General features: G+C 46.1%; 1 protein-coding gene across 4 annotated transcripts in view; it reads left to right on the forward strand.

The window, feature by feature from the left end:
* Tdp1 (tyrosyl-DNA phosphodiesterase 1) overlaps nucleotides 1-24,974 on the forward strand; it is a 70,709-nt gene that overhangs the window by 5,269 nt on the left and 40,466 nt on the right. For 3 of the 4 annotated variants that reach the window (XM_030246506.1, NM_028354.5, NM_001379072.1), the window contains 11 exons: nucleotides 1,394-1,962; nucleotides 3,835-3,878; nucleotides 4,927-4,982; nucleotides 8,481-8,577; nucleotides 12,565-12,599; nucleotides 16,253-16,345; nucleotides 19,896-20,063; nucleotides 20,500-20,578; nucleotides 21,812-21,997; nucleotides 22,492-22,540; nucleotides 24,268-24,334. In XM_030246506.1, the coding sequence (XP_030102366.1) occupies nucleotides 1,394-1,962; nucleotides 3,835-3,878; nucleotides 4,927-4,982; nucleotides 8,481-8,577; nucleotides 12,565-12,599; nucleotides 16,253-16,345; nucleotides 19,896-20,063; nucleotides 20,500-20,578; nucleotides 21,812-21,997; nucleotides 22,492-22,540; nucleotides 24,268-24,334 (1,443 nt within the window). Of the gene's footprint in view, nucleotides 1-155; nucleotides 294-1,393; nucleotides 1,963-3,834; nucleotides 3,879-4,926; nucleotides 4,983-8,480; nucleotides 8,578-12,564; nucleotides 12,600-16,252; nucleotides 16,346-19,895; nucleotides 20,064-20,499; nucleotides 20,579-21,811; nucleotides 21,998-22,491; nucleotides 22,541-24,267; nucleotides 24,335-24,974 lie in introns of those variants that run through there. The other variant, XM_030246507.1, reaches the window with a different exon arrangement.

Here is a 24,974-nt window from a genome sequence, read left to right on the forward strand (position 1 = left end):
TAAAAGCTTGAAATGTGTGTGTGTATTTACTTGAAAACCTGGTGTAAGATCAAGCTTTCCTACTTGTGGAAGTTTTTAATTGGTGAGAGTTGCAAGGTCTGTGGTATACTGCTTTTTATCTTGGTTTACCCAACTCATACGACATCATTTTCAGCTGAGAAGCAAGCCTTGACGCCCAGGCCCTAGGAACACATACTTCTGAATATGTATTGCAGTTTTCCTCGGAGCTTTGTATTCATCTGTCACAGGCAGCACGTTAGGAGCGGCTGGAAAACCGATTCAGCCCTTCCCAGGTAGCTGAATTTTGCAGTTAATGCCGGAAGTTCATATATCCTCCATTTTCCTCGTCTGAGCAGGAGACTGCAAATCAGACCAACTGTGTGTGATTTGGAAACTAAAAGTATGTGGCTTCAGTACAAATCCTTGCCTGCAGGTTTCAGGAGCCTGGGTTCTGGCGTGGACAGTAAGGTAATGATGTAAAGTTAGCCCCTCACAGCAGTGCTGACAGACCGTGCGCACACAGCCGGCACTGGTCATTCACTGTGCCCCTCAGGCTTGGCTAAGCTAATGCAAATGCCTGGCTGTATTCATCACTTGAGTCTTGTGGATGCCTGTACATGAGGGAAGATAAGTTCATAAATTCTACTTTCACTCTAGAAAAATTGAAGTGTGGGCCAACAAGATGGCGCAGCAAGTTAAAGTGCTTGTTGCTAAGCTTGACCTCCTGAGTTCAATCTCTGGGACTCACGTGGGAGAGAAAGCGAACCAACTCCCTGAAGTTGTTCACTGACCTCCAGTTGTACCCTTCCCCCAACAAATAGATATTTATATTTGAGCCCGTAAATTGGTTTAGTGGGGAAAGGTGCTTGCCGCCAAGCCTGATGACCCGAGCTCAGTTCCTGGGCTCCATGTGGTGGGAGGAGAGAGCAGACTCCTGTAAGATGTCCTTTGACTTCCATACCATGCCACACACATACGACTCCTCCAACATATACATGTCCATATACACTAAAGCAAGTCTAATAATTTTTTTTTAATTAATGGCAAGCTTGCCTAGCAAGCACAATGCCTTAAGTTCAATTCCCAAAACACCAAAATAAAATAAAAAATGAACATGGTCTGAATTACTCTTAAAAATTCCTTAAGATGGCCTTAACCTTACCTCCCTTTCGGAGGGCTTCTAGACCACGTCTAGACTGAAAGACAGCAGGAAGTAGAAGGTAGCTAGGATTCTTCATAAGAGATCACGGTGTTGAGTAAGTGGCCCAGGTTCTGGTGACAGAAGTGCTGTGTGTTTTGCACTCTCCCATCTGACCCAGAATATGAGAGCCATGAAGTTGTGTTGCCAGTTGCCTGATGAATGGGAAATAATGCTTCCGTCATTCCTTTTCAGAAGTATAATGTCCCAAGAAAGCAGCTACGGGAAGTGGACAATATCCAGTAGTGACGAAAGCGAGGATGAGAAGCCCAAACCTGATAAGCCGTCAGCATCCTCTCACCCCCAGGCTGGGCAGGGAGTGTCGAAGGAGCTCATATACACCTGCTCAGAGGCCCGCAAGGTTGCACACAAGAGACAGATCTCACCTGTGAAGTTCAACGACGCAGACTCGGTGCTACCCCACAAGAAGCAGAAGAGTGACTCCCCGGAAGGTCTCGGCTGGTGTCTCTCCAGCAGCGATGATGACCAGCAGCCAGATGTGACACAGCAGGAACAGCCTAAGAGAGTGCTGCCTCAAGAGAAAAAACATGTCTCCTCACCCGATGTGACTACTGCCCAGAAAGTTGTGGATAGAAGCCCTCCTGCCAGCCTTAGGCCCCAAAGGGCAGACGATGAGTACGAGACCTCAGGGGAAGGCCAGGACATCTGGGACATGCTGGATAAGGGGAACCCCTTCCAGTTTTATCTCACTAGAGTGTCGGGGATTAAGGCAAAGTACAACTCCAAAGCCCTCCACATCAAGGGTAAGAACAAGGGATTTTAGGAGCTAATGAGCCATTTCCCCCTTGATAAAGCAAGGGGTACAGCTTAGAAAGAACCCATCTTAACAACTGGGGATCAGGGGGTGGTGGGAGGTAGTTTTCCCGGAGTGTGTGTGTGTAGATGGTTTGCTCAGGTCGGTGGCATTCCTAGAGTCTTCCTCAAAGCCCTATAGCTCAGCCCCTGGTAGTTCTTGGCACTGTGCTTAGAGTTGCTCAACGTTCCAAGTAAAGATTAAACTCGACTGGTAGTTCTGTTAGTTGCACTAAGCTTCACAGTGGTTCAGTGTGGTCCTGGGCCAGCAGCTTCCAAATCATCTAGATCTTGGAAATGCATGTTTTCAGTCCAATCATTGTTTGATCAAATCAAACTCTTGTGGGTCAAGGCTGCCACCTATGCTCTCCCTCAGCCTCCAGAGAGTAGCAATGCCTAGTGATGTTTGACAACTCCCACTTGAAAGCCTGGTTTTGCTTAATAGAACAAAGAAGCAAAAATGAGTGCTGCTGTACGCAGGCTGACACTTCAGATCTGAGGCAGAGGATGGTCTCAAGTGTTTCTCTGTATCCCATGGAAGAACAGCGGAGCATGTGAACTCAGAGGGCACCGATCCCTTCCTTTGCCGCTCATTGGCTTTGTGGTTAAGACAGTATGGGGTGGGAATTGAGAACGGAGCAGGTGTGTGAGGTGAGCCTTACGCAGGTAGACACAGCGTCATACTGCAGAGAGACACAGTAAGCGTTCTCTCACTGCAGGCATCGCATGCAGATAGACAGAATTAGCCACACTTGAATCCCGTTCTTCTTGTATCTAAATCCATGCTATTTGATGTACTGAGCTAACACGAGCCGTAATTATAGGTCCTCAAGATCTCATGGAGGACAGTGGCCGTCCAGTGAATCCTGGAGAGGGGCAAAGTTGAAACAGCTAGGGGTGCAGACAGGGCCAGCTGGAGGACTTCGTTATAGCTTATCTCCTCACTCCGCTGGTCTCAACATGAGGAATTTCCCCACTGGTCATTTTTGTTCTTTCAAACTCTTTGTACCTAAGAAGTTAGCTCAATGTCTAGAGAATAGGAAGTCCAAGTGACCGCCAGATAAGTGATCTAGCCCACTTCCCTCTCAGAGGCAACTCAGTAGGTACCAGAAACCTAGAGTGAGACATCCTGGCTCAAACCTTAACTCTGACCCTTCCGGTTGAATGGCCACATTCTTCTGAGACTCCCCTTATCCAAACAGGAAGAATAATACCTTACCTCAAAAACTCCCTGGAAAGATTAAGGTCATCCGTGGGAAGTGCTAAAAACAACGCCTGCCCCTAAGAAGCCCTGTGCAGGGGGAAGAGAGTGTTGATCATGGCATCGGTAATAAACAGCGTCCTTCCAAATCTGTCCAGAGTCAGCCAGAGTCAGGCTTGAGGGGAACCAAGTGGAATGTCCCCAGAGGTGACCTGCAGTGCTAAGGGTGTGAATGTTCTCTTGTGGGAAGCAAGTGCCCTCTGGATGCAGGGGAGCAGCGCTGGGGACATAGGTGACACAGAGGAGGTGAAGATTCAGAGGTCCTGGAAGAAGACTGTGTCATGATTGGCACAGGCACAGAGCCCAGAGCTGAGCAGCCATCCAGGGCTTATGTTTAGATTGTAGCTCTGCACTCTAATGTGTTAGAGAGTATGTAGTCAATGTTAAGTAGCAGATTTTAGAATCGCCTCATGGGTCTTCTGGATAATTACAGCCCAGCCCTGTCGTAGCTCTCCGCTTAGTCTTTTCTTGGCTGTCACCAGCTGCTGCTGGGAAGGATGCTTGGTATGTTATGAAATCTAGAGGGTTTTTATCTACAAATCCATTTGTCTTGTCGTTGTAGATATTTTATCCCCTCTGTTTGGGACACTTGTCTCTTCAGCTCAGGTGAGTTTATGGTAAATTGTGTTTTCTTTGGGTGATGAGAAACAGACAATTAAGCAACTTTATAAGAAAATATGACAGCAGATGGGCTTCTCGGTCTTATACGGTGTCCCCTAAGCTGACCACTAACAGGCAACACCTGACTCTTGATCAGGCCACAAAGACTGGCCAAGAACTCACTACACATCCTCTACCTGAAAAACCTTGGGAGATGCTTCCAACCTCCCGGGATGCTGGTGCGGCCTGCTGTGGGAGGGCGGGTGGCATGGTGAAGACCAAGTCAGGTTTGCATTGCTTTAGGAAAATGATCCTCTGCAGCGAGCGACCAGAGGAGGAGTAGAATTCATGACTACTTCTGCAAGTTCTGGGGCTCTTGACACACTGAGCTGGACCCTTGGTGCTAAGAAGTCATCATAAAGGTCCCGAAGCTTAAGGACTGTCAGGAAAAAAGGGTCTTGTTCCCCAAGCAAGCAAAGATGCCACCTTCCTGTATGATGGGGCCTGATCTCTGAATCAAAGCCAAATGAGGTGCATCTGCATTCTCTCTCAGCTAGACTTGAGCTCCTGCGCCCAGGATTGGCCATGCATTAAGAGGAGGCCTCCTCTTCAGTAGAGACACTATGGAACCTGTGGTTCGTAGGTGCTAATTATAAACAAGTGAGAGTGTCCCAGGCTAGCTGAGAAGTTGTGTTGAAAGGAAGTGACCTTTCCTAAAAGTCCTAGGATCTTTATCTCTGTCACGTTAGGGAAACTTTGTAATCCTGAAAATAATCAGAAATAATGTAGTAACACTGTTGTGGAATAGAGATGTTGTCCAATTATATGCAGCTAATATCCTTAGAACCTCTTTGGGAATCTGGTTCCATTTATGCAGATTCCTTTAACCAGGTGTTCTTCAAGATGAAGTTTGGGTTGTCTTTTGCAAGCTGCAGCATAACGGACTAGGTTTACGAACACTGTAGCATGTGGTTGCATGAGAGATTCTTTCTGTTTCGTAGCAGTTCTCGTGAGGGTACCTGTGGCTGACTTACTTTTCTTTTTCCCCATCTAGTTTAACTACTGCTTTGACGTGGACTGGCTCATAAAGCAATATCCACCGGAATTCAGGTGAGTCCTGGGATGCCAGACAACCAGGCAGTGCTGTCGATTGCGAGCCTTGCACTTCGAAGACTTGCCGTCCATCTTTTCTCCATATTTCGCTTGACATCATTGTAAGCAAAATGTTTGTTTTGAGAGAACAGCATTTTAGTTTGTGTGTGTGCAGGTTCTTTTGTTGGCCCAGTCCCAGGGATCTGCCTACCTCTACTTCTCCAGCCTTGGGATTACAAGTGTACACCACCATGCCTGGCATCTTTTACATGGGTTCTGGAAGATCAGACTCAGGTGTCCATGTGTCCAGTGCTAACACATACCAGATGAGTTACCCCCCTCTGCTGAGAACAACACGTTTTACCTAGTCAATCACACACATTCTTTTCATAGACTTAAGAATGGTTCCCTTGGCTCTGTCTAAAAGTAAATAAGGACAAATTCCAACTCAGTGACAAGGCTTCATGGGTAAAGTTAATGTGAAGGAACAGTCGGATCTTGTGGTATCTAGATGTGTGCATGTGACCAGATGTGGCCAGCATGTCACACACGGCTCAGCACAGCAGAGCTCTCCTTTCCTAGTGATTCCTCCAGAACTGTCTCTGGAGTTAGGAAGGGACCGTGACCTTCCTTCCTTTACCCAGGCTAAGGTGGCTTAGAGCTTCTGGCTACCTCTGGCCACCCTTCAGCCTCCTGTGAAGCAGTGCAGCCGCATACAGTGACACACAGCTGTCTCTGTTCGCAACACAGACTTGTGCAGAATCCCTAACAGTCAGTGGATGGAGGAAGACACTGAAAAAAGAAGAAAAGATGAGTGCCAACTTCATCAAGTCCTTGGTGTATTTAAGGCATCAATTGTGCAAACCTTTAGAAAGTAAAATGTACAGATTGTCCCAGCAGCTTTGTCACAGAAGGGCTTATATTTGACCAAATAAAAGGGCCATTGTTGTAGTTGCATATTAACCGAAAACTCAAAATAACAGTAGCTTAAAAAAATAAATCTTTCCAGCCTAAGCAACAAACAGTAGGTATCTGTGGTTTAGGTAGAGTGCCAGGGTTTTTCCTGTGGCCTAGCTACCCACCTAGTGTTTGACTTCAGTCTTCACAGTTACCTTATGATCCAGGATAACAGCCTACGCTCCAGCCCACTTGTCTGTGTTCCAGGTAGAAAGGAAGAGACAGTAGAGAGGATCCGCATGCCATCTGTGCCACTCTTGAGATGTTCTGACTGGTCCCAAGTCTCTTTTCTGTTTTGTGGATCAGAGCTCAGTCACATGACACTAGCCATCGCTAAGAATAGATGTGTGGTCTTCTAACTGAGCCCACCTTGTCTTACGTGGGCTCAGGGCTTTGCTAGGAAAAGAGAGACTGGATATATAGGGGCAATCTGGTCCTTGCCTCCAGCTCCTCTTGACCGTGTGTTCCTCGGATTTACACTGCTGTTTTCTGGTCCTTTTCCCTTTGTTTCAAGGACCTTGAAATCAAATGTCACCTTTCCACAGTATTGACAAAGTGTCGCCTATAATTCCTTTAGTGCTGCTTATGGGTTGAATTGATGTTTTGGATTTCTAAGCCTTAGTACCTCTGCACGAGACTGTATTGGTATGTCGAGTCTTTACAGAAACCATGAGTCAAGCTGCAGTGAGCTCACTAGGCAGCCACGAATTCAGCATGCTGGCATCCTTATAAACCAGAAGAAGCTGAGCACAGACAGAGGAAACTGAAAGGGGAGTGTGATCTGTAAGCTGAGCAATGCTTGCGGCCTCCTGAAACCAGAGTGAGGCCTGTTCTTCCTCAGGCCTCTTCAGGAGCCAGGCTGCTGGTACCACATCTCAGGCCTAACCGCTTCCAGAACTGTGGCACACCAGAGTTTTGTGATATAAACCATTTGGCTTGCGGCACTTGGGTACAGCAACTCTAGCAAAGTCAGAGTCCTTCTCCCCACCCCTTGTTACCAGATGGGAATTTGCGAAGACCGTTCCCAAGTCTTCAGAAAGTTGTGAAGATCCTACAGAGCTACAGAGTGGTGGCCATGGCAACTTCAGGGAGCACTCAGACTTAGATGTGGGCTGCCGTGGGTGCTGAGGGTCTGCATCACAGCACTGTGTGTGAGGTCGCACTGTGTGTGAGTGCTGCCCTTCTGTAGTAGTCCACAGAACAGCAAATCTGAAGGCATGGATGAGCGAGCACTTCAACATCTGTCTTCATGCTTAGCGCTCCCTAGAACATGAGCGTATCTTACATTTCTCTGTGTGGTTTGCTGCTCGCACCATCTTTCTAAGTAGGGAAGCCTTAGAGCGCATGCTACATCTGTTTGAGTGGCAGTCCTGCTAGAGCAGTGCTAGGCTAGCAAGGGGATGCGGCAGCCAGGCGGCACCTGAATGGCCGTGCCCCGGGGTGCTTTCCAGTTGAATGTTGCCCTCGGCAGGATAACCCAATAACCTAAGTGCAGCTGCGGTTGTTTATCTTATTTGGGAGCTTGTGAGAGAAAACTCCTCTGTTTTCCTTGCTTGAGGAGAGTTTGTAAAGATACATTGATTTCTAAGGATTAGCTGAAGAAGTTGAAGTATCTCTTAAAAGCCTTTCAAAGCCAGGTATGGTGGTTTGTGTCCGTATTCCAGCACCGGGGAGGCTGTGGAAGGAGAATTATGGAGTTTGAGCCTAGTCTGGGCAGTGCACCGAGTTCAGGCCAGCCTGCACTATGTATCAAGACCCCATCGTAGAGTAAATGAACAGAAAAGGTCTTTTTAATGTGTTCTTAAGAAGATGTTTATGGCCTTTAGAATTTAAAAGTGCAGAATACCCAGGGCTCTACTTCATTGACTCACTGCCAGTGAGCAAGCCAGCACCTACTGAGGGCTTGGCCTATTTGCTCTTGTGTGCTGGATCTTGCACGGTACAGAGAGCATGAAACAGGAGCTCGGTGAATAGGTGCAGGTGAAATGTAAAACTTTTAGTGGTTTACGACCGGGGGAAAGGAAGCATCTTGTCAACAAGCATTGTCAGTTTTGAGGGTTTTTTTTTTTTGACTAATTTCTATTCATTCATTTATTCATTCATTCATTCATTTTGTGTGTGTGAGCGTGTTTGTGTGTGGGTTTACACATGCCAAGATGCACTGTGGTTAAAGGACATGTAGACATTGGTTCTCTCCTTCCACCATGTTGGTTCCAGGGCATCGTACTGAAGGTCATTAGCCTTGGCAGCAAGCCCCTTTCCTCACTGAACCATCTCACTCGCCCATGTGTTTAGTTGACTCCATCTTAAACACTTGCACAGAACCTGCTATGTGTTCCTCTGAGACAAGGAAGAACTTTGTAGGGTTACAGCTCACCTGTATCACAGCAAACCAGGCTTGGGAAGTAATGAGTGAGCCCCGACAGTCACTGCATGATGTCAGCCATTAGCTACAAAGGCCAGCAACAAACAATACGGATAAGATGTTTGTATTCCTCAATGAAGCAAGAAGCCAGCTTTGTGACCAGTGCATTTTAAACATTTCTGATCTCTTTTCAGGAAGAACCCGATCCTGCTTGTGCACGGTGATAAGAGGGAAGCCAAGGCAGACTTACATGCCCAGGCGAAGCCCTATGCGAACATTTCCCTCTGCCAGGTAAGCTGCCTCGTGCCTGGAACTCATGCTCAGTCTGCAGGTTAACCGAGTCCACCCTCGCCCTTGGGCAGCAACGCCCCTGTAGCTTTACCACCGGGACCTTATCTTTAACTTGTCTTATTGTGGCTCAAGTAACTCATGCCACCAGCAGGGACTCCCTGATTTCTTTATCTTGACTTGAAGTCTCCCTCCTAGTGACTGCTGCATGTTGGTCCAGAATGTCCCACTCTCTGGAACCACACAGAGCGATTCTCTTACTGGCTCCTGTAGTTGAGGTCAGCTGTCCTGATCCCTTCGTCTGTCTCCAGGCTAAGCTTTCTCTTCCTTTGTGCTCAGTGCAACAGACATCTCTGCTCGGGCCAGCTGGCGCTTGCTTGTGCCTAGTTTGTCCGGTGCAACTTGGATTTCAGCATGGGGCTGGTCTCCTAGATGCACTCCAGTGGCTTCGGATCTCTTTGAATGCAGCCGATGACTGCTTCCATGACACCTCTGTCTTCTGTCAGCCACCACTGACTCTTTAATTGCCCTAAGTTCTTTTTCACATCAGCCAAAGAAATTGAGAGGCCTATAGTTTAAAAGCCTGTTATGAATCCAGCCTAGTGAAGCAACATCGAATGGCCACATACTGGAACCAAAGCTGAATGCAAGATGGGAAAACAGAAGCCATTGTCCAGTTTCTCTGTATGTTCCATAGTTTTGCCCCCTGCTGGGTAGTCAGCCTGCAGTGTGTCTGATGACTCTCGGGCGTGTTATAGCAGCTACTTTATAGTCTAGGTCTGAAAGAATCTCTGTGTTATTTTGAGCAACAAGCAGGCAAAATTTGAAGGAAAGGAATTGAGGGGATTTTTTTTAAAGCTTTTCTTTCTTTGGAAAGGCTACCTGTGAAGTGACAGGTAGAACGGTCATCATTTCCTGACTCTATGAGCATGATTGCCATTGTGAAACACAGTTTTCTCTCCTTGTTTTCACTATCGTAAAGTGGGCTCAATGACTGGGGACATGGCTTACTGCATAAAAATATTTCCTGCACAAGTATGAGAACCTAAGTTTAGTCTCCACACCCACTTTAAAAGCCAGGGGGCTGCATGCACAGCTGTCCCCCCAGTACTGTGCAGGGTGGAGAAGGGAGGACCTCTGGGGCTGGTTGGCTGCCAGCCTGGCTTCAGGCTCGGCGAGAGAGGTCCTCCTGTAGCTGCCAAGCAGACTGCATATACCACCCTTCATACAAAGCAGGATTTCTGTCCTTAAAGTCGAGACGTGCTATCCTTTCCTTGTAGGATTCCTTTCCTCACTCGGGACGTGAGAGTTTCAGCTCACATCTGATTGCTCTCCTTCCAGCTAAATGGAACCTGTGATTTTATTTTAACGAGAACACAATTGGGTTGATTTTTAAACACCTCGAGGCATTTTTTTTTCCTGATTTATCCCATTGAGGATTATATCACTGTGGCTTCAAACCATGCTTTCTTCTGGACTGTGGATGTAGTTCAGTGCTAGAGTGCTTGCCTAGTATCCATAAGGCTCTAAGTTCTACCCTCAGTATCGCTGAGAAAATCCTTTTCCATCAAACGTGTTTACAGTTCATCTTACGCGTAGAGGTGTGTTTATGCCTTCATGTATAGGTTGCCTAAAATTCTGCTGTTTGATTTGCACCAACAGAAGAGGTTAGTTCTTCCCGTCATACTAAAAGTAAACTGACAGGAATCCTGAAAGCCCATGATTAAATAAATAGTCTTAAATAAATTAAATAAATGGTACCAGGTTTAAGAGAGCCTTGTGCCGGGGGGGGGGGGCGGTGAGCAGGATGGCCACCAGAGGGCATAAGCACACATGGCTCCCAAAACCTTTACAAAGCACTTCACCTGAGTGCCTCACTCTAGAGTAGTGAGTGGTTCTCAACCTCCCCAATGCTGCAACCCTTCAATACAGTTCCTCATGCTGTGCTGACCCCAACCATAACTTTATTTTGTTGCTACCTCATGACTAATTTTTCTACTATTGTGAATCATAATGCAAATATCTGTGTTTTCTGATAATCCTAGCCAACCCCTGTTCAACTCTAAAAGGGGATTACAACCACAGGTTGAGAACCACTGCTCCAGTGGGAGATGCAGGAGAACTGTGGCCCTGTCCTGTCCTGCTGAAGTGCCTTTCCATATTGAGTGTTTCTGGTAATAGCAGTCATCCGGGAATCAGTTGGCTGTGTATTTAGTGCAAGGGGCTGGAAACAAGGGGCTCAAATACTTTGTCTGAGTTCTGCCTCAGCTCTAGGTCTGGGTATATGACTGTGCCTTGGCTACTGTAGTAACATTTATAGATGGAAAACTTTTTTCTTTTTTAGACTGGGCAGCTTAAATAACAGACATCTAGGAAGCCAGAGTCAGGTCACGGTACAGGTCACTCTGGTTCTTGGTAAAGACTCTGCTCGTGCCTTGTGGTTGCTGTGTTCTCCCAGTATTCTTCATGGTAGAGAAGTGAGGGTCCACTAGCACTCTGGTCTCAGTGAGGACTCTGATTGTATTGGAGACCCACATACGCCACCAAGTCTGTCTCACTAAACACTGACCCTCTTGGCTCTGCCCTTTGATGTGTGAGTTGGAGGGTGGGGATGACACACAGGCTCATTCCATGATGTTCATTCTGGCTTTGTCACTTCCCATTTGGTTAAATCTAACTTGTTCGTGTATAAAATGGATTCCTAGTGGCATCGGTACAGCGTTTGAAAGAGTTGGTCCATTAGCCCAAAAAGAAGCATGCGCTAAAGATTATCTGCTGAAGTTGCTTTTATCCCTGTTGTTTGTGCCTTAGTCTGGCCTGAAGCATGTAACTTGTAGCCAACTAAACTCGGGAGCCAGTTCTCCTAGCCACTGTGCTTTCTCAGTTAAAAATGAGCTGGTAAAATGATTGTGTAGTTTTACAGATGTGAAATACAGTTCCTAACTTTCTTCTCTAGTCAAACAGCACAAATGCATGCTGGTCCTCATGTATTTCCCCAAGCTTCGTGGGTCTGCTAGGAGCCTCTGCAGACTGCCTGCTACCCACTTCATAGTCCAGTTGTCCATGTCTCCCCTGGCAGCCAGTCCCATCCTTCCATCCTATGGTTGGGAAAGGACACTGTTTACATAGATGTATTGCTTACAACAAAAGACCTCTTTCCTAAGCACTTAGGCATATTTTCTCATTCTCCCTAACAACTAAATCTCATAACAATAGCCCACTTTAATCAGGCAAAAGCAAAGTCATAGAACATAAGTTATTTTCCAAAGTCAGGCAAATTGTGAGGCAGGATTTGAGGCCAGGCAGTGTATTCCTAAACTGATCACTCAGCGACTTGTTTGTTCCATAGCCATTCTTTCTGGCATATCCTGCTTGACTTGGGTCTCTTGTGCTAGATGTTAGATAAAATGTTTACCCTCGACATACCGGCACTTATAAAACTCATTCTGGATTACAAGGTGGGCTTGGCGGTGTTTATCTCCAGCTTCTGCTGCCTTTGTATGAAACTTTCTCTTTCAACTTAGCATCATGATGTCTTTATGTTGCCACCAATTCCATGCTGTTTAAATCTGTTCTTAAAACTCTGTTCATGCTAACTTTCTTGGGAGCCAAATATCTTATTTAAAACTTTGTTTGGGATCACATTTATATTTTTTGGCAACTAAAAGATTAGGTTTCCCACTTATAACTTCTGTAATTAAAAATGTAATATGTATTAAATCATATTAGGTAACACCCACCCCACCCCCAAGCCCCCAACCAAAGTATTTTAAATGAGCCTGCTGCATACTGTAATAAAAGCTGTGTTCTGTTTGTCCAATAGAGGGCAGTCAAACAGTTTTGTTTTGTTTTGTTTTGTTTTGTTTTGTTTTGTTTTGTTTTGTTTTTAAAGAGTTGCCTTGTTCCCTTCCCCATTTAATTTTCGGTAGACAGGAAAATTAAGCATTTAAGTGCAACTTTTTAAAATAAATTACTTTTTTCCTATCCTAGGCAAAGTTGGATATTGCATTTGGAACACACCACACGTAAGCAACTTTTATGAAGTGGGGGAAGGTATGGTTTTAATTGGTCAAAGGACATAATCAAGGAGCTCTCTGTCAGCATGGAAGCGTGTGATCTGTGCCTCGGAGGCCTCTGCCTATTGCTTAGGACATCTGCCAAGGCCATTGGCAGACAGAATTCAAGAGTAGTTCTGTGGTCATAGACAACTCTGCGTGCTAAGTCAGGGCTTGTGACAGACCTGCTTTTAAAAGTTCTGTCATTTGGCAAGAATGAATTACATTGAATAGTCTATTATTAGTCAGCCCCATACTCTGATAAAGGAAAACTGATTTTATGGAAAGTTGCCAGTCTGCAAGGCTCCAGTGAACTCCTCTGAGATGGCTCAGGAGAAATTGGCCCACCTCTTCCTCTCACGTGAGCCAGTGACAGCTCGATTTATTTTTAACTTAGTTTCATAGCCTCTCACCAAGTACTTTTAGGGTTATTCGGCTTTTCAAGTGGAAAAAACAACAAAATGCAGTTGTCTTTACTTTAATATTTTTACAAATCACATTTCTCTTGAGGGGATTTGGCAAAAGACTGTGACAGAAGATGGCTGTTCTCTCTTTTAATCCAGGAGTGGAAGTTTGGGCCTTGCTGCCCCCAGAGAGGAAGCAGTGTGCTAGGGGTAGTGGCCGTCCTCGGTCTGGCCTGACGCTGCTTCCTGCTGAAGCTGAGATGGAAAGTGACAGTATTGTGGCTGCCTTTCTCTCTGTGTGCATACAGCAGTATTTTTGCCAGTCTGTTGTGAAAAGGAGCCAGACTGGAAGCAGTTAGGCACGAAGTGATAGTTCCATTCTCTGACTTGTCCTGGGTAACATCTACAGGCCACCCCTAATTGGTAGCTTTTGTCCACTAAGGGACAAAAGAGAATTTAGAGTGAACTCAAGTACTGACTCATGCATAAAATACTCATTTTCTAGCTCTGAGCACACAAGATGCCAATTTCAGCTCAGAATACAGATTGCTGTCAGTGGGGGCAGCTTAGCCTTAATGCAAAGCACCACACAGGAAATCCTTGTCTCTCGCCCTTAGCTGAGACCCCAGGATAAATACATTCTTGATTCTAGAAGGCCCTCTGCCAGCCCTGTCACCATTTGGGCCCCGGTATGATTTGTTGGGCCACTGGTGCCCGATTCTTGTGCTGAGCACGTGGTCTGCGCTGTGTAATGAGCTTCACAGGGGAAAAGTTCCGATGTCCCTCTGGGCTAGCAAGCAATGGAGAGCTTGTCGGTCATGCTGTCACCCCCGGGAGAGACTTGCGGGGTCAGAAGACTGCCTCAGACGCTGGCTTGGTGATGCTTCCCTGTGAATGCAGCAGGGAAGGAGCAAAGGGGAAGCTCCCCTTTGTTTAATCATATCAAAATTATTTGGTTCTTTTAATATCACACACCGGAAAGCAGAGACCTAGGATAAATGAGTTTACGTTCCTTGGGGATGAACATGGGGCTAGAGATCATTTTTAACCTTAGTTTTTAATTTGTTCTTGTTTGCTCAGTGCTACAGTTGATTCATTATTTCCTTGGCCCCGTTCAACCCTTGCTCCTTAGAGCAGCTCACACATGCACATTCTGTAGGTTAAATCTAATAGCTCACAATCCAGAGACGTCAGTGGAGTGGAACCCTCCCCAGCCAGAGAGTATCCAGGGTTTACGTTTTTGCTGGAACATCAGGATCTTGTAAAGGATTGAGATCATGTCTGGAGATTTTAGTTTATTATTTTAAAAATTAGGAGGCCGAGCTAGAAGCAGGAGTTCAAGGACAGTCTACGTGAGATCCTACCTCGCCGAAAATTATCCAAGCAATCCCTGTAATGTCACTGAGTCTCAAGTCGGTCATCCTTGTCCTTGTAGCTTTTCACCTCTGAGTGAGAGCACGAAGCATGGGAGATAGAGAAGGGGAAAGCCTCAGCTCACAGTGATGTGATAACAACTCTCCTCCCAGCCAGCAGGGACAACAGTCACTGTGAGGCAGGTTCTGGGGTGACACACACCTGAGCGATGTACTGACCAGGCATTGGCTGGGTACCACGCACAGGGCACAATAGAAATAGTCAGGATTTCACTCCATCTACAGATGTGGTCTGTCCAGCATCTCCAGGGTGCACAGTGGTTCCAGGCATGATGTGTCACACAATGCTTTAGAATGGGAAAGTTCTCTGGTTTGCCCCAGAGTTGGGCAGTACCTCTGAGGGCTCTGAGATCAATAGGGAGAAACAAAGCAGCTGAATGGACAATGTCCTCATGTAAGCAGGAGCCAGCCATAGCCTGCAGGGAGGGGCATGCTTCCCGCCTACTGCTCCAGCTGCTCCTCTGTCTCACCAAGGCCGCATCTCCCACTCACTTTCTAGTACTGAAAATTTTGACCATCCCACCTCCAGCCATGTCAGTACACACAGTGCCCTGGCTTGTGGGCATGTGTGAGTTCATGCTCATTGTGACTCAGATAGTCCTTTTCCTCCAGCTCAGGCTCTGCACTTGTGTAAAGTGAAAATGCTTTGCTCTGTCAGTAGCGTGTGGCTGCGAGACGTCTCACAGGAAATTCTCAGCTCCCAGGCATGGATCCTAAAGGCTTCTTGCCTCGCAAGCACAGCAGCTGGCATTGTGGGAAAGTGAAGAGCCTTCCCTAAGGATGACGCTTCCAAGCCTGTTCACCTCACAGCCTTTCTAGGCTACAAGGCTGCCATGACCCACGTCATCCGGGAATTGACAGGCCAGGCTCTAAGGTGAACAAGAAAGAAATGTGGAGACTGTGACCATTGTGGAAACCGCACCAGTGGTGGTTGTGGGCATTGTGGGATATGTTGAAACCCCACAAGGCCTCCGGACCTTCACGACTATATTTGCTGAGCATATCAGTGATGAGTGTAAAAGTCAGTTCTCACGTCACCTGAGTTACACAGATGAGTAGTAAGCAGCAGAAGACAAGAGTCACACACTTGAGAAGCGACACTCTAGTTCTGGAGAGAAGATGTAAAGTCCCTTAGTAGCTATGCTTAGGGACTCAGAAAGCCCTGGTGGGCAGAGAAGACTCAGCCCAGTTCCAACTGAGAGGACTTACTTCAAGCCCAGATACAGAGCGGTGACAAGGGTGGCACATGGAATACATGTCTGACCAGGACAGGGCATCAGACATCATCCAGTCTTCAAACTGTAACCGACAATAAGAAATAACATTTTATACCTTCAGTATGTGACCGCACAGCCACGGGCTAACGCAAAGGCTTCCTGGACTGATACTTTCAAAATATGCTGCATATATTTCCATTGTTTGAAACGTGCTAGCCTGTTACACAGCAGAAGATTCTACTCCTACCTTGCTTGCAAAACACAGGGCAAAGATGTCCCTGTGGTCCTTCATAGTGAAATTATAGCCATGGATACTACGGGACCGGTGAAGGGATGTGAGCTCATGCCCCCAGGTGTTGGGAGCCTTTTCGAAAGATAGCTTTTTATGTGTCTCCTTAGATTTTTGGAAGGCAGTGTGTAGAGGGGAGTTTATAATCACTAAAAGTTTGAGTAACACAAGAGGCTAAGCATGCATCCCTCCAGCTGTTGCCCTGCATTCTCACTAGATAATCTGCTTATTTGGAAAATTCTGTTCCTGATAGTTTTTTCTCCCCTCCCTCTCTTTGAAGGAAAATGATGCTCTTGCTCTATGAAGAAGGCCTCCGAGTTGTCATCCACACCTCCAACCTCATCCGGGAAGACTGGCACCAGAAAACCCAAGGGTTCGTAGGGCCGTGCACTGCATGGCTGTCGCTTATGCTGGGAAGGGGCCACGACAAGTGTGACTCACATGCCTCCTCTTTGTTTTTCTGCTTGTACAAGTGTAGAAAAGAGGCATACCAGAAAGAGTTATAGTTCTTTAGCAGTGCACAGTGACTGCCCTACCTGAGCCACACCTCCACCCCCACAGTCCTCTCCCACTCCCTGGCCTCCATCCCACTCTCTTGAAGTAGCCAGTGTTATCAGCCTGGTGCAGAATCACCTGTAACCATCCCTGATACATAGGAATAATTGTATAGATGTTTTGTAAAATTTACTTGGCATCTCTTCTATTGTTTGAGAATTTCACACATACATATAATGTTTTCATGTTGGGGTTGGTTTGTGTGTTTGTTTTTATCACATCTGCTGCTAGGTACACCAGGCTAGCCAGCACACACGTTTCTGGAGATTGTCCTGTCTCCACCTCCCGTCTTGCCATGGGAGCACTGAGATCATAGGTGTGAGTCACCTCGCCTGGTGTTAACGTGGAGTCTGAGGATGCAGAGGGAGGTCCTCACACTTGACCAAGTTCTTTAACCATTATGTCATCTCCCCAGCCCCACTGAGCCATTTCACCATCCAGAGGCTTTGTTTTTAAGAGGACATTTTGAGGGACGTGTCCAACTCAAATGGCGCTACCTCTCTCCTCCTTGGTTAATAGCTTTACTTCTCTTTCTTTCATTGAAGCCTTCCTGGGAGAGCGCTGGCTAGTGGCCTTCTCTCTCATGGAACATGCAGGCATTTGTATCACTTTGTTCGGGTTCCCAGCATGCTCCACTGCTGCTCTCCCTGCTATCATCTCCAGGGTTACTTAGCCTGGGCCAGAGCTGCTCTACATTGTCTCACTCTGACAGGCCCCTGATCCTCAGCAACCCCATGGGTTGAGCTGAAATAAAGGGCCTTCCAGCTCATCCTCCGGACCTGCTTTGACCTCCGTGGGGCTCAGTTTCCCATAGTCCTCTTAAACTATGCTTCTCAGGGTAGTGTTAGCCTGATTCCTGCAGGATCAAAGGAGTCTCTGCTTTGTCTCTAAAAAACCTTGGCCACAAGACTTGTTCTTGGTTGCCATCTCATCCCTTCAACTAGCCACCCCCACCCCCACTTCTTTTTCTTAATTTTAGATAGAATCTTTTATGTAACTCATGCTGGCTGGGAAATCACTGTGTGGCTATGTAACCCTAACTGGTCTTGAACTCTTGATCTTTTTGCTTTGCCTTCCAAGTGTTGGCTACCAGGACTTTGTTGATCTGCTGAGTCCTTTGTCCATTCTGCCCCACTGCCCAAGGAGATCTTAAGCCACGCCTCTCTGAGCTGCTGCCTGGGCCTGGGGACTCCTACTCAGCCCTGTTAGGGAAATATGTGGAATTTAGATAAGTGTGTTCATAGGGAAACAGGGATTATGAAACCAAACAGATTTATAAAGGTGACATACACACACACCATTCTTAGGTGGCTCTCAGAATCTTGCCAGCTCATTCTGGAGTTGTGAACTTGAACTTATGGGCAGCAGTGCTTCCTGAGGCTTCTCAAGTGATTGCCATGAGAAAGGCTAGGGAAAGTAGGGGTGTGGCTGGTACTTTATTCATTTCTTTAAAAAGAAATCTAAAAAAGCATATTACCTAGACTGTGTAGTTCAAACTCAGAGTAAATATGCCATTTCCCTCCATCTCACCTCTCCCAGCCACCTTAGTACAAAGCCCTGTTAACACAAAGCCCTGTTGCCCTTGGCTTTGTCTGTTCTTCTTCTAATTTGCAGTTTCACACTGTGATTAAAACAACAAAAGGGGACTGGAGAGACCTGCTACTCGCTCTTCATGCAGAAGTCCTAGGTCAGGTTCCCAGCTCCCATATGACGTCTCACAACCATCTGGATTCTCTGTCCAGTTCCAGGGGATCCAACACACATACACACATACAAATGCTCAGACACATAAAATAAGAAAATCTTTTTTTAAAAAAAAACCCTTTACGGACGCAGACGCTCGTGAACAGTCCTCCTTTGTTGAAGCCTCAGCTGCGCTCCCGCTACTGTGTAGATGTTCTAGCTCTCCATCTCAGCTGTGCCTTCAACACCTGCTGAGGCCATGGGTTTCAAATCATCCTCTGGCTCGGGAGTTGGATTAGCAGGTAAGAGCACTTGCTGCTCTTGCAGAAGATGCAGATCGATTCCTAGCAGCCGTATCAGGCAGTTCACAACTATCTGTAACTCCAGTTCCAAGGGATCCAGTGTCCTCTTCTGGCCTCTGTGGGTACCTGTATGCATGTGGTACACATACCTATATTCAGGTGCACATAAAAGAGATAAATGTACACTCCAAATTATTTATCCCACTACAGTGTCCTCATAATCATTTCACAAAGTATATAAAAAATGCCTCCTACCTTAGTATCCTAGTTTAGGAAGCCATTTCCTGCTATGGTCCTCATCCAGAACGTGCCCTGTCAGTGAACCTTCTGCTCTTTGGCTCTGAGGGGTCGGTGGGAGGATACCTCACACATCCAGCCTAGCTGGTCGCTTTCCTGGCAAAGAAAGTTCCAGAGAAGTCTGACTACAGTGGCAAATCCAGCTGGATGCAGATGTGGTCCAGGTGTGGTCTCCCACCTTAGTCAGACCTGTCCCTCCTATACTAAGTTCCCCCTGAGATAAGCAGGGGCGAATGCAACGTCACTCTGTTGGGAAGGCATAGACTTCAGACATACAGCCAAGAGTTCTCATTCAGCCGAGCATCCCAGCAACCTGTCGCCCATCGGCTTCCTTGGAGGGCAGCTGTGTGAAAGAATTGGGCCACTTCTGTGTGGTTTTGGTGGGAAGAACTACAGGGGAATTAGGGAAAGACAGAGACAGCAAATATAGTGTGGGGTCTGACTCAACTATTCATCGCCTCTTACAGCTCCTGGCGACAGCCCTTTGAGGCTGAACCCTTAATCTGGATTTGCCCTAGAACAACCTCTAGTCCTAGAGTCTTGAAGTCACGTTGTTTTCGTAATCTACCTGTGTCGTACTGTATTGTATCTTTTGGGTTTAGATATGGTTATTTCCCATTGTGAGTGGAAAGGAATTGATGAGATGGAAGATGTAATGTTTTATCACTGTTTCGGCTTAGCCTTTTGAGGCTAATGTTAAATGTGTTACATATTCTAGGCTCCAGAAAGTATAGGGTATGAAAATATCTCAAACCACTACAGAATGTTCACTATAAAAAAAAGAGCTTTCTTACTTAAAATAAACTTGCATATATATTTTTCATGGTATAGATAGCTTTTGATTCTTAATTCGGGTAAAGAGCTCACTGATAAGGGCATGGTTTTGCATAAAGAGATAGCATTCAGAAATAATTCCGTGATGGGAGTTGTTGGATCAGCGTGATCAGATCTGTTTCCTCCTGCCAGCAATCGCTCCATCCCCAATTAAAGAGAGTGGCAAGAATTTCCCTCTTGCTTTGAGCCAATCAGAGCAGAGGCGTTGTTGCAATGAAAGCCCCTGACTGCTAACCCCTTTTTCCATTCCAGAATATGGTTGAGCCCTTTGTACCCAAGAATTGACCAGGGAAGCCACACAGCTGGAGAGTCAAGCACCCGTTTCAAAGCTGACCTCACCAGTTATCTAACGGCGTATAACGCTCCCCCTCTGCAGGAGTGGATAGACATCATCCAAGAGCATGACCTCTCTGAGACCAAGTGCGTGGCCCCTTCCAGTATGAGGCCCAAAAGGGACTCCTGGCTTGCAAGCCACACAAACCTGGGAGGCAGAGGCCTTGGGAAGGGGTGGGGTGGTATTCGGCTGTGCTGCATGAAGGATGAGGGGGTGAGAACAGATCTGTTCACACTGTGTCTCATGGTTCATAGGCGTCAAGGTGGTAGTGGGCCTTAAGCCTCCCACTGGAGCGACTGGGGAGTTGCTGGGCTCTTTGCCTGGAACCTTAGTGCAGGTGTCCTGCTTTTAACTGGCTTAGCTAAAAGTGAACTTCACAGTAGCAGTTACTATGGAGGAGGCCTGCCCCTAACGTGGATTGGCTCCTTGACCTCTCCTGTTATCTTAGTTTTTATCTGTATTGTAGGTTTGGGGTGTCAAAGCACAATTCGCATGTCATTTACTGTGTCTTACTTTATTTAGTGTTTACCTCATTGGTTCAACCCCTGGACGCTTTCAAGGAAGTCACAGAGATAACTGGGGACATTTTAGGCTTAGAAAGGTAATACAACTTTTGCAATTTTAACATTTAAAAGAATTTAATGTTTATTCTTTCTCCGTTTTATTTTATGATGGATCCCATCCCCAGATTCAAATCTCAACTTGTCATAAACAAGCCTTGTGGTCTTGACTTGTTCTTCAGCCTGCCTCTTGCCGTCTGTAAAATGGACAAAATTTTATCTAGTAGTGAATATAAAAACGAGTGTTCTGTAAGCAGGGGGACTTGGGACTAAGGGTGTCCAGCATTTGTCCTGCAGGTTCAGCAGCATCTGCACATGACAGGGCTTTTGTCGGATCTCGGCGTTTCTCAGGAGCTGAGCCCACAGTAGACTGAGTCCGAGAGTGGCCAGTTCAGTTCTGTTTCCTACAGCACGATACAGCTTGGGGAAACTGAGAAATTTGTGCATGTGTGCAATGTACGTGCGTGTGTGCGTGTGTGCATGTGTAAATATTAACGCCTAAGCTGTGGGAAGGAAGGCAGTGCATACTAAAGTAAACAAAGCATCAGTTAGACTCTGAGTCCCACTTGGGCAGCAGCTGTCTCCATTCCTCTTGCTGTCTGCGGCCTCTGGGTAGGGCATAAGTGAATAAAATGTCCAAGTGTCAAGGCAGGAGCTGCAGATCAACCTTCTGCAGTGCTTTAGGGGCTCATGACTATCTGTAACCATCCCTTCCATGTTAGCCAGGCACACTGGAGGCCGAGGGTTTTGGCTGTGCTCCCACCTGCCCTGCTTCCTTGGGCCCTTGCACATGTTAGGCCAGTGTAGCTATCCCCACTGTGAGGCTATACCCAAGCGCTGGAGTGCAGTGCCAAGCCGGGAGCCGTAAGCTTTTCTCAGAAGGAGTGAGCCAGAATGCACAGTGGTCTCGTCATGTTGGTTTACGTGATGTATATTAGACGATTGTGATTTCAGGGTGGGTTCATCTTGATATTTCTGCTAAGATAGGTCTTTAAAAATGATTTATTTTGCTTTTGTTTTTAATGCAAATGAAAGACTTTTGGACAGAGGCTTTTCCTGTCCACATAGTGGGCTAATACATACTTTTAGTATTTAAAAAATAGTCTTCAAAGAAGAAAACATAGTTTCTGCAGACATGACATGAATGGCTAGTCCGTTCAGAGTTTCCTTGTAAGTTAGACATCCTGAAGGACTGTCCATGTTGTGGGCACTCGGGCATCTCAGGCATTATTGTTAACACTGTGACTGTTGTGCTTGCTTTTCTTCTGGAGCAGCTTCTGCAAGCGCATGCCCCGTCCACACCCAAGGGCGAGTGCTGGCCTATCGTGGGTCAGTTCTCAAGCATCGGCTCCCTGGGGCCCGATGAATCCAAGTGGCTGTGCTCGGAGTTTAAAGACAGCTTGCTGGCACTGAGAGAGGAAGGCCGACCTCCGGGCAAGAGTGCAGTTCCTCTTCATCTGGTGAGCCCTCTTGCTCTAAGAAACAGCCTTCCTTGTCATAGATTATAGTGGGTGATTGGGGTGAGGGTGAGGTCGTTCAGGAACCTCGAACAGCCATAGACTTCTGTGCTTTTCCATTCTTTCAAGTTGTCAAGCTAAAGGAAGAAATGCCAGGTACACCACTTTAAGCTCTGCTAGTTATGTAGAGACGTATAAGTTAATGATTGATTTTGCATTTAATTTGATATTAACTTGGCATATCAGAGGGAAAAACATTTAAATTAAAGTGTAATTTTGCATCAGTTATTTATATTTTTCCAGGAGCTTAGTTGCCAGTTTAGTTATTTTTTTTCAGTAAGATGGGGTTTTTCTTTTAAGATATGATTTCTTAAGGTTTTTTGGTTTAACATCTTTCGTTAAAATTTCCATTTTCTTAAAAACTAGTCAACATTCCTTTCTTTCAACATGATTCATGCCAAGTTTTCTTGTTTTTGTCTTGTCTTGCTTATTTTTAGATCTATCCCTCTGTGGAAAATGTGCGGACCAGCTTAGAAGGATACCCTGGTAACTGCTGGGGACTCAGTGGTGGTTTCTCTGTATAGTCCCAGAATGCCTTGGGGCATGTTTTGTTTTGTTTTGTTTTCACTGGAATTGGTTAGAAATACAGGATGGTTTTCTGTTATTCAGATGAAGCTAATGAAACCAGTATTGTAGAACTCTGCAGTGTTCCAGAGAAGAGCAGTCTGGACACCCAGTTTCACCCTCATAGCAACCATGTGCGATGGTTTGCCTAAGTTTTACTACTAAGGCATCTAGCATGTCGGGTGTCAAGACAAGATCTCCAACTAACGTGAGCTCCTCTGGCACCCACTGCTGCCTTGACAGCGTGGATAGCATCCGCTGCCTGTGTCTGAGGTTCTACTTTGTCCTTCCAAATTTCCCCCCCGGCACAGATACATTTAAGGCCTAGAGTTGGTGAGTACTATGACCTTTGGGTAGCTCAGTTGATATGTCAGTTTTCAGACTTATTTTCTAAAAATCTCTCAACCTTATTCTTCATTTCTCTTTTTCTACTGCTGTGCACTGAACTTTTAAATGGAGGCACCCTCCATAATGCCGTCAGGTTATTAACAAAAGCCCAAGAGGGTATGCCTCTGGAAGAAACCAAGTCTGATTGGCATTCATTGTCGGCTGGCAGCGGAATGCACCGAATTATGACTAATTTTTCCCATTTATTGCTTATGAAATTAGATGTGACCTTGCCAAAATAATCTCAATGAAGTTCAGAGTATATTTGCTGTTCAGTACTTTTTAATGGCAAAATAAAATTATTTCACTTTGACTCTGGGACATAGGTAGTGTTTTCTTCCTGTACTTCTAATAGGCTAGAGCTTTTCAAAGTGCACTTTTAATGAGAGAGAACGTGGCATTCTCAATGCAGCAATTTTATAAGTGGTTCTAAAATAGAATATGTTTTTAGCTGTTTGCAGTAGGAGACAGGACATACTTTATTGGACATTGGAGTTGTGTAAAGCCCTCTCCGCACATAGTTTACTGTGGGGAAGGTCCAAGGTGTGTTTGGAAAGACACTGGTGAATCTACAATGGATTTTTCTTACTTAAAAAAAAGAAGACAGAAGTGATTTCTTATCTTCCAGTTCTTAGCCTCCTCTGCCACCTGTCTGGAAATGGCAGAGTGTAAAGGCAAGTGGACAGGACAGTTTGTCACTAACTGCGCTCCCAGATGCCCTCCCTGTCTAGGACAGAAACCTAGTGATGGTCTTCATACCTGCCTCTGGGGTGAAGCAGGCCCAGATTCCATCATCCCCTCTGTGAGACCTTTTCTTCTCTGATAGTAAACTGTCCAGAGAAAAGAAGCCCTTGAAGAAAATGTACCCAGTTTGAGTTCTGGTACTCAAACTACTCTGGAGGCTGAGGCAGGAGGATCACAAATACAAGACCACCCTGGCCTCCAGAGTGAGATCCAGGCCAGTTTGGACAAGTTCGTGAGAACAACATAAAAATAAGAAGAGTGCTGGGGGTATAGCTCAGTGGTAGGGTCCTTGCTCACCTGTGTGAGCCGCTCGGCCACAACAGAACCACAAACACAGAGGGAGAAGGTCGTGTGCCTAACGTAAGCATAGGTGGATTTTTCAGTGAGCTGTTACTTAAGATGAAGTAATGGAAGCAGTTGTTCTTCATTTATCTCCTTACTATTAATAGGAATTTTCTTTTTAATGAAGACACCTCAACTCATCTTTTATTCTTTTTGTTTGTTTTCCTCTATTAAAGCTGGGGGCTCTCTTCCCTATAGCATCCAGACGGCTGAAAAGCAGAGGTGGCTGCACTCCTACTTCCAGTAAGTAACCGGTTCTCAGCGCTGCTCCTGCCTCCCCGGGACTAAGGCTGTGGTGTCAATCTGCTCGTTTAAAAATGAGCTTTGTATAATACAGCTATATTCTTTCATCTGCATATGTTAGGGATGGAAATAATTTAAAACAAGGTTTTGAAAATTTTTGGAATAGGTTTTTAGTACCGGAGTAAAATTTATCTCTGTTGGCAGGCATAAATAAATAAATAAATAAATAAATAAAAGATAATGTTGGGTAGTTTATGGTTTACATAAGCAGCATTTAGTTCATTTTTCCGAAGCATGAAGTGTAGCCATCCTGACTGTGGTGTGTAGGGGTCCACACTTGCTGAGGGTACAGCCCAGGCCTCTGCTCCAGGATGAAGATGGTGCGTGTTACACCAGCAGAGCTTGGTAGGCGAGGGTGGGCGGGGAAAGAAAGGTTTGTCTTCCAGCCGTGGCACTTGTGCATCATGAACGTTCTAGACCAACCCAGAGTCTTCCTTCCATAGAGGCTTTTCAGCTGAACAGCCTGAAATGAGGGTAGGCGTCTGCTTCTGTAGCCTTCTGCTGAGAGTCCTGTTGGCCTGTGCGTTCCTGTCATAGTCTCCCAACAGCACACTTCGTTGTCGGCTCCTTTCAGGTCAGG

Source organism: Mus musculus, chromosome 12, assembly GCF_000001635.26.
Source record: "Mus musculus strain C57BL/6J chromosome 12, GRCm38.p6 C57BL/6J".
Classification (NCBI taxonomy): Eukaryota; Metazoa; Chordata; class Mammalia; order Rodentia; family Muridae; genus Mus; species Mus musculus.